Raw genomic sequence first — 15,473 nt, forward strand, 5'->3', positions numbered from 1 at the left:
ACTCAGCCTGAGCCGGATCGTGGAACGCAGTGAACTGCTTGCAGATGTGCAATTGTGGGCAGTGTATATTCACAGACAGCTTCAAGGCCAGGATGGCTCTGGAGAATGAGGATTAAAAAGTCAGGTTTCACAGAAGTTTCACAGAATCTTCATGGTTGGAAGGGACCTTTGAGATCATCGAGTCCAACCATACACACACAAAAAAACCCCCCAACAATCTCGGGCACTAGAGCATGCCCTGAAGTGCCACGTCTACACGTTTCTTAAATACCTCCAGGGATGGTGACTCCACCACCTCCCTGGGCAGGCCGTTCCAGTGCCTGACCACCCTCTTAGTAAAGTAATTCTTCCTAATATCTAATCTAAACCTCCTCTGCCACAACTTCATACCATTTCCTCTGGTCGTGTCATTATTCACTTGGGAGAAGAGGCCAACACCCACCTCTCTACAACCTCCTTTCAGGTGTACTGTTGATTTCTAAGAGAAGCATTGATTGGCAGGGATGAAAGAAGGCTGAAGGACCTGACAATCAGCCAACACTTAAAACTCTTACTTTTGTGGACACAAACTGGTGTTTGAAAGGTCTGTTTTAAGCTGGTGGAAGCAGCATTAATGAAGAAAATGGAAATCTGTGCAGACCAAAGTATTTATTGCTTCATCTGAGGGTCAGGGTGTGGTGAACTCATGCACTAATAATACTCATGTGTTTATATAAACGTTTTATATATATTAGCAGGGTTTGATCCGTAGTGACTAATAGGTATTACTTGATCATACCAGATAGTATTGCAGAACACTACACATTTTTATTTCACCGTCTATGGCAGATGCCAGTGCATTTACAGAAATAGAAGAGGGAAGTTTTGTGTGGAAGGAAAGCAAGCAGTTCTTTTCAAGTGTTACTTCTCAGACCCTGAACTGTCCCAAACAGACATGCTATTTTAAGAGTTAGTCAGAATTTTCTCCTTCCTATTTGTCTCATTCCTAATGAGATATTTTAAGACAAACTGGCTTTCTCACATTGAATGCCCTTCCTGTGTGAAGTGGTAAATGGCTGTGGAGTCTGTACAGATCGATGTCATCCACTAAAATGTTGGCCCACCATAAAGACAACGGGCAACTTGAACAGTGTGCACAGTGGGGAGACCAAGGCACACGTACCGTACGACAAGATGGGCTGGGTCATCAATAGCAGCCTAAAGGACAAAGCTTTGTGTTAAATCCTGCCTGGGTTTCTCATATAGAAGATGCTTAGAGGCATCCTGGTATTCTTCTGCGTTTGAATAATGTACAAAGTTCTCAGGGATCATCTACCACTGTAGGAATAATAGAAAACATAAATATGACTTAATAGCACAGCATTTTCAATTTTGTCTTTTTCAGCTTTGGTCCTTGCTGTTAGGTTGCTACTTTCTTACATTTTGTCAAAGGAAACAGAAAATTCTTCCTTTGGTGCCAAGTCTAGACAGTAATCTTAGATATTATCCCATCTCCCAACATTGCCTTTTTTCTTCCAGTGTAACTAGGCTAAAAAATTTTTATGTTATAGATTGATCAATCTGGACATAATTGAAGGCTTGATATCAGTGTGAGATGAGCCTTCAAAATATCAGACGTCATTTTAAAAGATTTTATGGTAAGGGCAGATTATGATTTTATTGTAAGTCTGTAGGAGCAACCCAGGCATGTAAGAGTGACATTTCTGTCCATGCTCTTCCATGCTGGTTCATTAGTCAGAAGCTATGAGTAAATGCGAGGAACAAGAAGTGTGAGTTCCTGAGTGTACGCTGTTTATAGATAAGTCTGTTATACACATCACTTACACAGACGAAGACTAAAGGGCTCAGCAGTCCAATCCCTCAAAGACATTGGCAGAGTGCTGCAGCCAGCATGGTTCTTCAGGCAGCTCCGTGGGGAGGAAGCAGTAGATCCAGACTATCAGCTCAGGGGCAAGACAGTCTTACCGTAATCTTCTGTGCAATCACAAAGATTTATAAAGAAGTTGCTTTTTGCATAGGTCATAGTTCAGCTATGTGATTTTGTTTATACAACATGTAGCTCAATGTTTGGACTCAGGAATAAGTTATTTTGGGATTAGGCAGGGTGTGAATTTAGTGAATGTCATGATCCAATATCATTGGAAAGGCAACACAATTAGTGTGTCTCTAAGCGAGAGGGCGACGCTACTTCACTTTTATTGGAAATCAAGGACAAAACCATCAGAGTTACTGTGGGGTTGCTGATACTCTGTGAGTTCATGACCTGGTTTATTCCATGACATTACTAACTAATCTTGTAGCTGCATTATGAGTGCATCCTCGCTATTGTTTACAGTAGATTTATAAACTATCTAAATAGCAATTAAATATAATAGCCTTGTAGATTGTTTGCAGTTGTTCAGAAACGATTGTGCTAACACATTACTGTGATGCAGTGGCATTAATCTAGACCGCAGAAAAGTGGTGTTCTGTTCTGTTGTTCGTGCTATGTCTGGCAGCCTGATGACTGCAAAAATAAAATTAACATATTGGAACTGACAAAAAATAAAAAAGGCGGTATGTGACATTGGGATGTGTTTTGAGGTGTCCATATTTCATACTGATCAACAGCTATTTCCTCTCTGCCATAATTACAACATAATCAAAAGGTTTGAAAGCTTCCCCTGGGAAAATTCTTGTCTAGGTCAATCACAATCTTAGAAAATTGGTACCTTTAAGAGTGAATATAGTTATTATTGCTTACAATTATAATAATTTTGTTATTATCTATTATTTTTTTCTGCCTCATTTGCAATGTGTCTATGATTTTGAAACATAGATCATATAAGGGTAGATTTTTATCTACTGCCATGCTTTTCTTAGGTAGCTGATGGTACCTGCTGTGACCAGTGTCTGCATAATTTAGTGGTCTGTGGTGCACGTGGAACTATGGAGTAAGAGCTGGAGCAAGTCAGAGCTGAACACCTCTGAAAATTTTATACCAGTTGAGATTGACCTGCAAAAGAAAAAAAATCATAAAGAGGAGATCAGAGCCATTCTGCACTATTGGAGACCTGCAAAAAATTTGTGCTGCAAATTCTATCAGACATTTTCACCTGCAGTCCCTGTCCATGGGAGCTCACAATCTAAACAGGCTACGGATATAGTGCAGGGGAAAGGGATATGACATAGAGCTGCTTTGCAATACAATTCCATAAAACTTTCCTTGAATTTGTCATTCTGTGACATATGTGATCTGGATAGAAAATTTGTAAGATGTGGAAAAAAAAAAAAGAAGGATATTGGAAAAAGTCTGCATAATTTTAACTGACAAAGTCACAAATAAATACTCTAACCATCCAAAAATTACACTTATAAAAACTTTATAAGCCACTTTCTTGTGTTTTATATTATCCAAAGTAATTCTCTTTGGTTCTGGAGATCGCTCCAGGACCTGTAAGAAAGATACCAGCAGAATAATCTGTCGCACCAGTGAAATGCATTCTAACTGGTTCGGGTAATAGTTTGCCACCTTGCATTTTACTTGACTCTCAACGTGTGAGTGTCCCAATTCATTACCATGGAGCTTCTTCCACAGCTTATTACCATGGGCAAGAATGGAAGATACTGACCCTTTATCTTGCTACTTTTCCAACATGTGCAAAGTACCCCCTAGAAATCTGATTTGTCTGTGTGATTTCATATACAATAGATCTCACATTCACATGTACGGAATAGTAAATCAGCACCTAACTCGGAAACGCCCATGTATAGAGCATTGTCACAGGAAGATTGGTGTGTGCAGCCAATGAGCAGTTTGAGTGATCCCTCTGCCCAGCACTTTATTAAGTAGAGTTGTGTTGAATATGAATGTTGAGTCTGAAGCTTTAGGTAGAATAAAGCCAAATGGCATCACAACACCAGTTCATCATAGAACACAGGAAAAGCCACCTCTTTCCTGCAATGAAATGGAGACGTGGACGGTTTCCATGGCTCACTGCAGCTCTTGGATAGAGGAGCTTTGATACAGACCAGGAGGTTTGGATTGCCGTCACAGAACTTCTAACTGGGTATAATAAACAACTGTACCTATATAATGCTGTATGTCCATTTTTTATGGATGATGTTAGAAAGAGTTTTCTTCCAAAAATCAGCATTGCATCAGCAGTGCACCTTGTTCCTCAGTGGAAAGCTGCTTCAAGTAATGAGATTTCGGCAAGGGAAAAGGGCAGAAAGGGGTACTCATCTTCTGTAGCAGTGGGTATAATGGTCTGATAATTGCAATTTAAGTCTGTAAGTGAGGGATATCGTAAGGGAAATCATAGATAACAAGGAAATCTTTGTTCAGTTTGGACCTGGAGAAAGACCATTACACTGTGATTACGAGTAATATAATCAGCGGCTCCACTGGAAAAAATGTGTCTATCGGGGCTTTAGACGATGTTGAATGGCGGTAGAGAAGATGCCGACCCAGGTCTTTCTTGGCAACAGTAATTCATAGACAGATACTGTGGCTGATTTGCAATATTTTTTTTAAATTGCTGAAAATGAATTGTAAGTTGCTGAAGTGGAGCTATTTGTAAAATTTTTCAGATCTGTGAGACAGAAAGTGGTAACAAATATGTTAAGTACTTAAATGAAAACTAAACTTGTAATCTTGACAGCAAGTGTTGAAAAACCACAACCAAATGGTTTCCATGTGGATGCAGGGATTTGATTTTAATTTCTTCCTACAATCCAAACATAGTTCCAATATTATTTACAAATCAACAGAAGTGCACAGATATTTGCATTTTCTATAATGTGTTGGAAACAGCAGTAGGAATTGGAACCACTTTTTTTTTTTTCTAAAAATCACTCAAAAATAATTTTAAAATGAATTATGTCATTTAAGATACCACTTATTTATTTGTTTATTTAAGATCATGTGTTTGTGCTGAACTTTGCATATGGAGCAGCACAATGTTCAAGAAATGAAGAACGTCAACTCTTTGCATATATATAATATGTATGTATGCATACATTTTATCATGAAGCATAAACACCACCAAGCAAGTTTTCGATCAATCTGTTTAGCTTCGAACTAATTTTTCCTCATAATGTTTATGTGTGAGGGCTCTGTGCCAGTATCTTTCACTCTGGGATTTAACTGCTAGTTAACTGCCGGTTAAACTGGCTTTATTAAAGCTATTTAAACTGTACTTACATATGGTGCTCCTTTAGCTGTCATCTAGGTAGCATAACAAGTTACTCTCATTCTTAGGGAGGTGGTTTAGTGGTGGACTTGGCAGTGTTGGGTTAATGGTTAATGGACTCAATGATTTTAAGGGTCGTTTCCGACTGAAGTGATTCTGTGATTCTATTCTATGATTCCCCCATTGCTGTGTGTTGTGTTCCGCCTCATGCTCCAACATGAACTCAGGACTAGTAGAAAGACAGCTGCTGCGTGTGTCATGGGATGATCTTTCTCTTCCCAGTATGAGGTTCAACTGCAAAATAGTGCTGTGCCAACTTAGTATGTGCCAACTCAGTAGATCAAACCTGAAGCTGGTTTGATCTCTGAAGAGCAAAGTACGAAATTTGCTGAGCGACTAAGAAAGTCTTCTTTATTTGACTTTATTCTGTCTAATGAATAGCTGATATTATTTGTATTGACAGTTGTTAGCAGGAGAACGTATTTCATCTGGAAATTTTATTGACTGGTGTAACTGGGGGCAGTTGGATTTGGCCCTGGTTAATGCATGGTAAGACAGGAGACAGAACAAATGGTAAGAGGCAAGCCCAGATGGAAAAAACATCTTGAAGCTTTTGAAGAATTAATTATCCAACTAATTAGCTGGCAGTCTCACAAGAAGAAGGGATGGAATTTTGCCGTATGCTTAGGAAATGAAGAAGTCTGATAGATCCTGTGCTGAGATGTAGCTATTGGCCGTGGTGATGGTGGAGTCAGTCAGTTAGCCAGACTGTCTGTGTGGGTGCACAGGATGACACTTGTTTCTGCGTCAGTAAAAATACTTACCCCTCTGCATAGAGCAAAAAACGCAGTTGAGTGGTCTGTTACATAGAATGTTGGGCTCTGAAGACACCTGTGCCAGTCTAAAGAGTGGTGAACTGTGTGTCCTTGCCAAGGTCACATGGAAATATAGCCAGAGATGGGCTGCCTGAAGATGCTTTAGGTAGACATCTTTAGCACTGTCATTAGCAACTGCTGGATTTCTGCAGCAGCAGCATTTCTTGAATGCCTGAAGGTCACCTTCTGGGCATAATCAAAAATATCTCAGTCTTGTCATAGCTCACACTCCCTATGTGAAAGCTAATAAAGACTGTTATGTTCTCTGGGGTATTAAGTGGGAGTGCTGAAATTGTTCCAAGTTGGAATAGTTATTTATATATTTGTTTGTCAGGAAGTCTGTGGATGAATCTGATGACTTCCTTGGTTCACAGGTACGACATTCACCTGCACAGGAAGAGACCGGTGCTTCTTGTTCAGATATTCTTTTTAACCAAAGGTGCATTGATACAGATGCCTTCTTTGTTTCCTTTCCAGCTGTATCTGCTCAGTAGCTTTAGAGTTTGGTCGGCACCTTCCTTAAACTAGGTGTTTGTCCTGATGAAGCTATGTAATGACAAGCCAGGCCATTAGTCACACTCCACCATTTCTTTCCTTCAAGACAAGGTGCTGGATTCTGGGTATTTTATTTTTATCTTGAAAAATTAATTTCAGGAGCTCTTAAAACTTATCTAAGGGTAAATCGTGGCTGCAAACTCCACTGACACTTGCAGTTTGCATTACATATTACTATTGATGGCAAAATGCATTTGTGCTGATGGTATCAATCAGGAAGTCAAACAGATCTGCCATGCTCAAACTCTGGAGGATTAATTAGAAAGATTCACTCATTAAGTTAGGAAAATAAGTCCCTGATATATTAACCATTATGGGATAGATGTCCAAGTTTTCCCTATGATAAATATCAAGACAATTTAAAAGGCTGTGCTAACTGATTTTCTTCTGTTTTATTTGTTAGTTGTTAGTTATCTCTGCTATCGTTTCATATTTGGCAATGTGGAAATATTAGACTGGGGATCTGCAAACTTGTGCCTTGTAGGACAACTGTACCTTCTCATGGCTTTTAAACGGTGGCCACACTACTCTAAAAAGTGTGACACAAGCCAAAAAGTACCTGATTGTGGTACAGAGTGGGGAGACATACCTTCAGCTTGGGCAAACGTGACGTGAGTGAGTAATGTTGCTTCTAGACCTGAGATGGTTCCTTCTCGTATTGGAGAATAGCAGTGGCAATACGTTATACCTGTATGGTTAGTGTTTGTGTCATCTATTTTAAGAACTTCTTGCATGGTAAGCAAACTCGTTTATCCATGCGTAAGTTAGAGAAAGGACCCATGCTAGATTGCTAAGTCTACCTCTGTAATTCAGGTTTGAGAGAAATTTGCCTCTCTGGTAGCTTTTCTCTGCAAGTGAGACTGATAACTGATTCCAGGAAAGGAGATAGGTTTTGTCAGCAAGGGCTGCAGCTCTGTTTCTCTTCCACCTGAAGAAAACCAGGCTTTGAACGTACATACAAGTCTGAACTATGGTGACTGGACGAATTTCTAGGACGTGTGGAAATAAATACCTGGTAGCAACTCTGTCTCAACTGCCAGGGCTAACTGGCTGGTGGCAGCCTCTGGTAGAGAAGGTGCCCCTGCTTTGGTGGAAAGCTCAAAGCCCTGCTCCACACACACTCACTGCTTCTGTGCAGGGGAAGCCACCGCATGGTAACCTCCACCAGCTCCAGACAAACCGCTGATGCTGCCCAACTGGTGAGTAAAAAGCTTAAACTGTTGCCGATGAACTACCCTGCAATCAAAGGAGTGATTGAGTGTGGATATGCCCATGCAGAAGGCTTCCGTGGAGCACCTAAAGGGAAAAAGTGGAGTATTTTTCTGTAATTTAGCCACTTTTCTCTGCCTGTAGTGTTTGAAATGATTAAAGACACACAGGGGGCCTCTCCAGCTATTGGCACTGGGTTTGCCGTTCAGCTGTGGGATTAGATGTCTCTGTGTTTTCACAGCTGTCTGCCATCTGGAACTAACTGCTTGGACTGGGTGCTCTGCTTAAGACCTCAGCCTGAAATAGTATCATGTAATTGTGAAACATGTTGCAAACAATAAATAAGTGTTTGGGAAGAAATTAATTTAGAAGAAGGTTTTTGAAAAAATAGTTCAGAGGCTGACAGATGTGGAAGAAGGAGAAGGATTAGTGCTGTAGGTAGAACATTAGAGCAAGCAGAGCCTCAAATTCTTCACAGTCAGTTGAAATAAATGTGATCATTATCAAGAATTAATTTCTCACTAATCCAAAGCATTCTTGCAGATGTTTTTCATTAATTGGAAAAAACTTATTAAAATAATTAAAGAAATGCTGTGGTTTTTTCTTCATTTGGTTTAAGTCTTGATGCCATTAGCTGTGCAAAAATCTGTAAGAAAACAAAAAGTCAAATCATTTTGAAGGTTGTAGATTTTTATATTTATCCCCATTTACAGCATTATTACCTACGGGTCTTAGCTAAAAAATAAATTTATATACTCTAAAAATACTTGGGAAATATGTGGTGAAGAGAAGAGGTTAAAAAAAAGCTTAATAATAATTTTTATATAAGATAGCATAGCCTGGTTCCACTTGTGCCTTTTTCAATTTATTTTCTTATCGTCATGCCTGAAAGCTGTGAAAGCATTTTGTGCACAAAGCCACTGATGTATTCATGAGAATACCTGTCTGACACACAGTTAGCAACTCCTCTTTTAGCAGCTTTGGAAGATTCAGTAGTTACAGTCAACATTTCAGTACTCATGATGTAGTAATTAGACCCAAGTGTATATTAAGAAAAGCCCTTTTACTTTAACTTGCTCCTGAATGCCCGAGTGGAGATAGACTAGCAAGGGAAATTTTTGGTTTATGTGACATTGCCCAAAACACAATGTACAAAGTGATGAAGTATGTGAAGTCCCCACCCTGGAAACCTTTGAGCACATGTTTAGTTTATTTATTTTTATTTACTGGAGTCAAGATTTTAGTCACATTTATTTGCAAGATTCTGCTCCAAGAAAATATATATGCATATATTTAATTAATGATTCTTGTCCCAGGGTTATTATTTTCTTTCTGCCTTGCAGTATTTGAGAGTTTAAGTCTCTGTTGTAGGAGAAGTAGTAGTCTGAGCTCTCTCTTAGCCCCTTGCTCTCACTTTCACTCAATTTTAAAGACCAAATTGTGGTTCATAAATTCAGCTTCTATGTATTGCTGTACTGCAACTAATCAGCAGCAGCAGCTGCCACCTAAAAAATAAAAATTTCCATCTAGTCTTTGTGTTTTTCAAATAAAAGCTTGGAAATATATTTTAGTGTAGCATAAAGTAGAACTGCAAGGAGTTTTCTACAGATATTGTTTTCACCAGAAAGCGTTGGTGGCAACTTTTAAATTGAGCAAGAAGGCAAAAAATTTATGAGCCAAAGGAAAGGAACTTAGGTGCTTTGCAGGGACAAGAAGCCAACTTCACTGCTCTCTGGTAAAACCAGAGTTGTTGTGCACACGCTTGCTCTATTTGCAGCTATTTCAGAGGGACGCAAAGCCAAGTTGCTTGACTTCTTGTTGGTCTTGTATGTGCAATCACTAGACGAAAGTGCCAAGGTCTATTCACAGTCTTGTGAACAAAAGTAATTTCCAGTGGTGACCTATTACAATTCCAGTGTTACATATGTTACATAAGTGGTACATTTGAGGTTATATATGAGTTACGTATGAGGTACATTTATACAATATAAATATTATACTGGGAAGAAGAATTCGCAATGACCATGCCTTTTAGAAATGTCTGTCTTGTCTGCATTGCTCTGGCAGTAATGTAAGACTGGAGGTTGGTTTTTGTAGCTACAACAAAGTACTTGTGCTTAATTGAATCCACAGCTTGGATTTACGGAGAGCAAAGCAAAGAGCCTCTTGGGCCACGGCTAGTAGCCTTCATGATAATGTTGTCACTCCTATAATTACTCTGCTGTTTTGCTGCAGAAATCAACATTTTAACCCCAAATCCTTATTTCCAAGAGATGAAGGAGTTAATTACAGATGAGCACTTTGGCCTGGTCGGGAATGGAGGGGAATGCAGTCCCGACTGCAGGGGTTAGGCAGCATCATTGTAGGAAATGTGCCCGAAGCCATTCCTGTGGGTACAAACAGCAGTTTGTGGGCTTTACGTGGGAAACAGCACCTCCTGAAATATAACAGATATTCAAAATTATAGATGAGATTAAATGACTAACCATGATGATGAATCTTTCTAACATGTTTTTACAGCCTGAAGCACGAGGATATTGATCTTTTGAAACGCTGCAGGCAGTGCAGAGCGATACTTGCTGGTGCGCCAACCCTAAATCATCGATGTGCATTTACATGCTGTTTAGTTATATGGAGGAACATGAACGGTTGTATTTCATAAATGTTTTGCAAAGGAACATAAATTCATCATTTTAATGTTAAATTCAAGAAAGCAATGAGCTTGAGGCTTTCTAGGGCGAGAGCCGCTGGGTGGCTTTGAAGTTTTTCAAGAACTTAAAAATTTTCCAACTCGTATCTTCAAGAAAAACTTGTTCTTGGGGTAGCTTTCAAAGTTGAAAGAACACGTGTTACAAGTGATGAGGAGAGAAGGGAAACTTTGGATGACAGAGTAGACTAAGAGGATTGTGAGGATGTTCAGAGGGTGGCTGAGGAGGGAGAACAAACCACTTTAGGAAATGAATGGGGGATAAAGCCGAGGAAGCCAGCAGTCAGTGGCACAACAGTGAGTATTCCTTCTGAGATATTTACTCATCTGAAATGTGTCAAATGGAATTAACAATGCCTGCTAACTAGTAATAACAGGATTAAAGACCTTTTCATGATTCAGTCATAAAACAATTAGTTCTTAATCCTGTACTTTGACTGGCAATGATGGCTTTAAATGAAAGTTTTTCATTGCAGAGACTAAACACTATGGGTATCTTCACCAGTAAAAATACAAATGGCCTGAGAAGGGGGAGAGAAGCAAAAATGATACTTCTGATCTTCAAAACTGAATTAGATTGAGCTCATTTAATTAAAGAAGCTTAAATAAAATAGAATCATTTGATCAAGTAGACTGTTTTCGTAATCTCCTGAAAGCAGTTGTTTATATAAGAAGAGATTGTCAGCTGTAAGAAATTGCTCCTTACTAAGCAATAGTCAATAGAATGGTTCCCCCTACTTACGCTATCTGTAATTTAGTCTGATAGCAATATTTTTAGTTCACTTTAGTAGCAAGTACTTGGCTAAATTATTTTGGTTTTCTTGGTTAAGCAATTAATTATGCCTTGTTATTACTTGTGTTTGTTTCTTTTACCTTAGGAAAAAAAAAAGGACATTTTTACTGTGGAAATATACATTGGCAAGGAATTTTTATCGATATTATTTCAAAAGCTTGATGTGTCCAGCTTTCTCTAATCTATGTTTTCTCTTGGTGTTAATGCTGGGTCATACATCATTTTCCTGCAAATTCTCAACTGTAACAAATATTATTTATAAAACTATAAATGTAATTACTGGTCAGTACATTTTGGAGTATTCAAACTGGATCAACTATTTTTACTTCAGTTTTGAACTCACTGCTCAGTTTTGAATTTCTGACCATAAAGAACTCTGTTCCAAGTCATGTTTGATTCCCAGTAATGGTCAAAATCATTACATTGCTCATGGTATGAAAAAAACTCAGCTTTATTGCTTTATGCAGCAGAAATCATGAAGTGGCTCCTGTTAAAAGTCAAGAAATGCCATTAGTTTGGGGACTTACAGGGAAGTCTATTTCAGATGGTGATTTAGAAGCAGAGAACAGCAGTAATAATGATAATAATACTTTACTTTCTGGTTAGTATTTTCCCATATGTCGTTTATCGTAGAAATATGAGAGAATGATAAATTACTAGCCTTTTAAAATAGTCTTTGGTAGAAATATATTTACTTCGTTAGCAGTCCCTGACACTCCGTATATCAGTGTACATTGATGAAATCATGTAACAGTAATTTCTGTTCTGTGTTGCTCCTCTAGTGCTAGTGGCTGCATTTTCTTAGTGTGAGTCAAGTTTGGTGCATAACAGTGATATTAGTTTGATTCCTTTGTTAAGCTGTGCAAGCATGTATGTGGCCATTGTAATTTAGCAATAAAGGAAAGAAAAAGGTTAGAACTCTGAGCTTTTTATAGCTAAAATAAGAGTCTAGTCACAGGCATTGACAACACAGGAAAATGAGGTATGCAGGTGTACAGACAGAAATGATTAAGAGCATTATTACTGGAAATGCTAGTAGCTGTGGTTCTGCTTTTCATACCTATCTGTAGATTTGACTTGTTAGTATCTCTGAAGTTTGTTTCTTATTAAAATGGACTGGGAACAATAGGGCCAATGAAGAAGTTTGGGAAAACATGTACCTAAATCGTGTTGAAGTGAAATGCTCACAGGTCTCCTAGCTGATAGGAGAAAGGCAGACATATAGCCCATTGTGGCATACTTCTGAGTATGTAAGAATTTCTATGTCATAAAACTTCCTCGGCATCATTGTATTTGTCTCCTGCCCTTTTTGCCATCCCCCTGCTCCTCCAAAGTTGGTTTGTTGGTTTTTTTTTACCCTTTTATCTTTCTTTCATTGCACTTTGTCATGGAGCCTGGAGTCCAGTCTCACAAAATGAGTTAACTTGAAATCTTTTGCAACAAAATGAGCAGGGAAAGAAAAACAGAGAAGGCTGAGAACTGACAGCGAAGGAGGAAGGGACAGTCTATTCAGTCCGTTACTCGCAGGAGAAAGAGGAGGAGCCTAGACTTGAAAATAAAGGGCATTTATATAGCACACGAGGTAAAGTGTTTGTGTATCAGAGTCAGAAATAGTGTCAGCAAGCTGGGAAAAGCTAACGGCAGTCTGCTATTTATTTCTGCTTTTCCAGTAAGTTCTCACACCATGATATAAAGCTGTAACTTACATTTATGATGTGTGTACTTTGCTGTATGTACTTGCAGAAGTGTGTCTAATTTTACAGCTAGAAAAACAGATGATTTTATTAGATAGAATGGAATTAATGGTATATTTCTGTATCCATTCAACTGTTGCAAAAATTGTCTCCTGTATGATTCTGAGGAATGTAATAATATATCTTAAAGTGAATAGAAACATTCCAACTGGGAAGAAAATTTCAAAGGAAGAATTTGGCTTGGCATAAGTATTAAAAGTTTGCTTAGTTTATCCAAATTGATAATGAAAGGAAATATGAAACCAGTGTTGGTGAAAACTCATGCTGAGTTATTCTGGAGACTGTTCTGAGCCTGAGGAAATTACGTATTCATTGCTGAACATTCATTTATATCTGCCAAAATGTTCTTTTTTCTCTCCATCCTTCTTACCTCATCCAGATTTATATTTTTGAAAATAACATCTACTATCAGCCTGATGTAAAGAGTAGCTCATTGCGCCTGACATCTTCGGGAAAAGAAGGAGTTATTTTTAATGGAATTGCAGACTGGTTGTATGAAGGTAAGCCGGAAAAATATATCTGTTTATTAGAACAGATGAGAGGTTCTTGTACAGACCAAACAACACAAATCTATTCATTTCAGAAAATGTTATCTAAGGTTGGTTTTGCTTCTTTGCCTTCTCATTTTCTTGCAAGATTGCCTTTGTATCTATTCATACTTTGTATTGACTGCTCTTTTACATATAACAATATTTTCTGAGAAAGAGGAATTTATTTTCAACCAGAATGTATCAAATGCATCAGGAACAATAGGTAGTATGTAATCTTGATATGGAATTTTAGTGCCAACTTCAGTGGGGCTGGCATTTCAAATAAAACTAAACACCCTGTATGATTTGCTTATCTAGAATAACTCCATTCATCCCTTCAGAGCTATTCTGGGTTTGCAACATAAATGAGGAGGGAAAGGACTCAGTTTGTTGCTTGCGTGAACAGATTGTGCCAATTTGTTTACAGTTAAAACATCCTAATAGAAAGCAGCACAGAAGAATCGTAGTGTAGAAACAGAATTGTCTACATTTTCTTTTTTGTGCTGGATACATAACAAAAGGTGATCAAAGATGACACCAGCTGGTGCCTCACTTCTTTTTTTATCGATATCTCTCCTTCAGCCTTGGTGGTGGTTGGTGTGCTGTACGTTAGCATGACTCACGAGAGGCTCCAGCTCCTCAAGCCCCACAGTAACATTGTGCTTGACTTTAAGAACGTGCTGGAATCCAATTTCAGTGTTTTGAAAAGATCTAAAAGTGTCATACTGTTACCTCAACAGTGGCTCCTACTTTTGGCTTAAATCAACCTGGGCTCAACCCCTGGAAAATTTGCTGTTGCTGGCAAGCGGTGCCAAAATGAACTGGAGGCAGCTCAGTCCGTAGTCCATGGTGTCCTCTGGTTCTGAAGCCGTCTTCTCTGTAATACCGCAGAATGTTTTGCTCTGCACCCAAAATGCTTTTAACATAATAATAAATAAAATAAAATAAAAAAAAAAATTAAAAAGGAACAGAGTATTCAGCTTGGTACAAGAGCTTAAAATCAATACACATTTCAGTTATTCTTTCTATGGGACTTGTGAATTTTATAGATAAATAGCTCAGTGTTAAATACTTGGTTACCTGAAGTATATAACTTCTCTTATGTAGAGTTTTGCAGGACAGAGTGCTTTTTAGGAATAATGGTGTGCCATAGAGCAAGGAACCTCAGTGGGGCCCTTAGAAATGGTCTATCCATACCTCATGGCGTTTCAGAAGTTATGAGCAGATAACTCACATGGGGATTTTTTTCATATCTCTGCCAAAGTAAACCCTGAAATTAGAATGGTAGTTTGCATCCCTTAGCCATATAAACGTCTGTGTCTGGTAATTACCCACTTCCAAGGTTTCAATTAATGTTTTGAAATGTTTTAATGTGGTGGCATATTTCAAAACTTAAGGACAAAGGACTTCTTTGGAATAGAATATATTTTTATATGCACTTCATGGTCTTCAAATCTAACACGACTGCATGCAAATTGAAGAATTAAGCACATATAGCTCATTATAGTTGATATAGTATATCAAGTTTTTGCTAAAACAAAGTGATGTTAGTAGGAATCACAATCATGGATGCAAACAAGTCAATTCTGGCTCCAATTCTGCAACCATTTTGAGGATGCCCATTCAGAAGAGGGCAGTCTGTGTTTCTCTTCCCTTTGGGGTGCAGCTGGGTGCAGCATGGACCTGCAGCGAACAACATAATGGAGGATCATTATAAAGGTGTACTCTACAGAAAAAAATGTAATATGAGATTCTTTAAAAAACACTTCTTCCTAGTCTGCAAAGGATCAAAAGGATATCATAGGATAATTCATGCCAGAAGGGACCATAGAAAGTTACCTAATGCATCTGACTGGTTCTGGTATTTGCCAGGTGT

The 15,473-nt window shown here is 38.4% G+C and overlaps 1 protein-coding gene across 4 annotated transcripts in view; it reads left to right on the forward strand.

Moving 5' to 3' along the window:
- DPP10 (dipeptidyl peptidase like 10) overlaps nucleotides 1-15,473 on the forward strand; it is a 233,609-nt gene that overhangs the window by 165,802 nt on the left and 52,334 nt on the right. For all 4 annotated transcript variants that reach the window (XM_074145792.1, XM_074145793.1, XM_074145794.1 and 1 more), the window contains one exon: nucleotides 13,447-13,567. In XM_074145792.1, the coding sequence (XP_074001893.1) occupies nucleotides 13,447-13,567 (121 nt within the window). The remainder of the gene's footprint in view (nucleotides 1-13,446; nucleotides 13,568-15,473) is intronic.

This window comes from Numenius arquata, chromosome 3 (assembly GCF_964106895.1).
Source record: "Numenius arquata chromosome 3, bNumArq3.hap1.1, whole genome shotgun sequence".
NCBI classification, from domain to species: Eukaryota; Metazoa; Chordata; class Aves; order Charadriiformes; family Scolopacidae; genus Numenius; species Numenius arquata.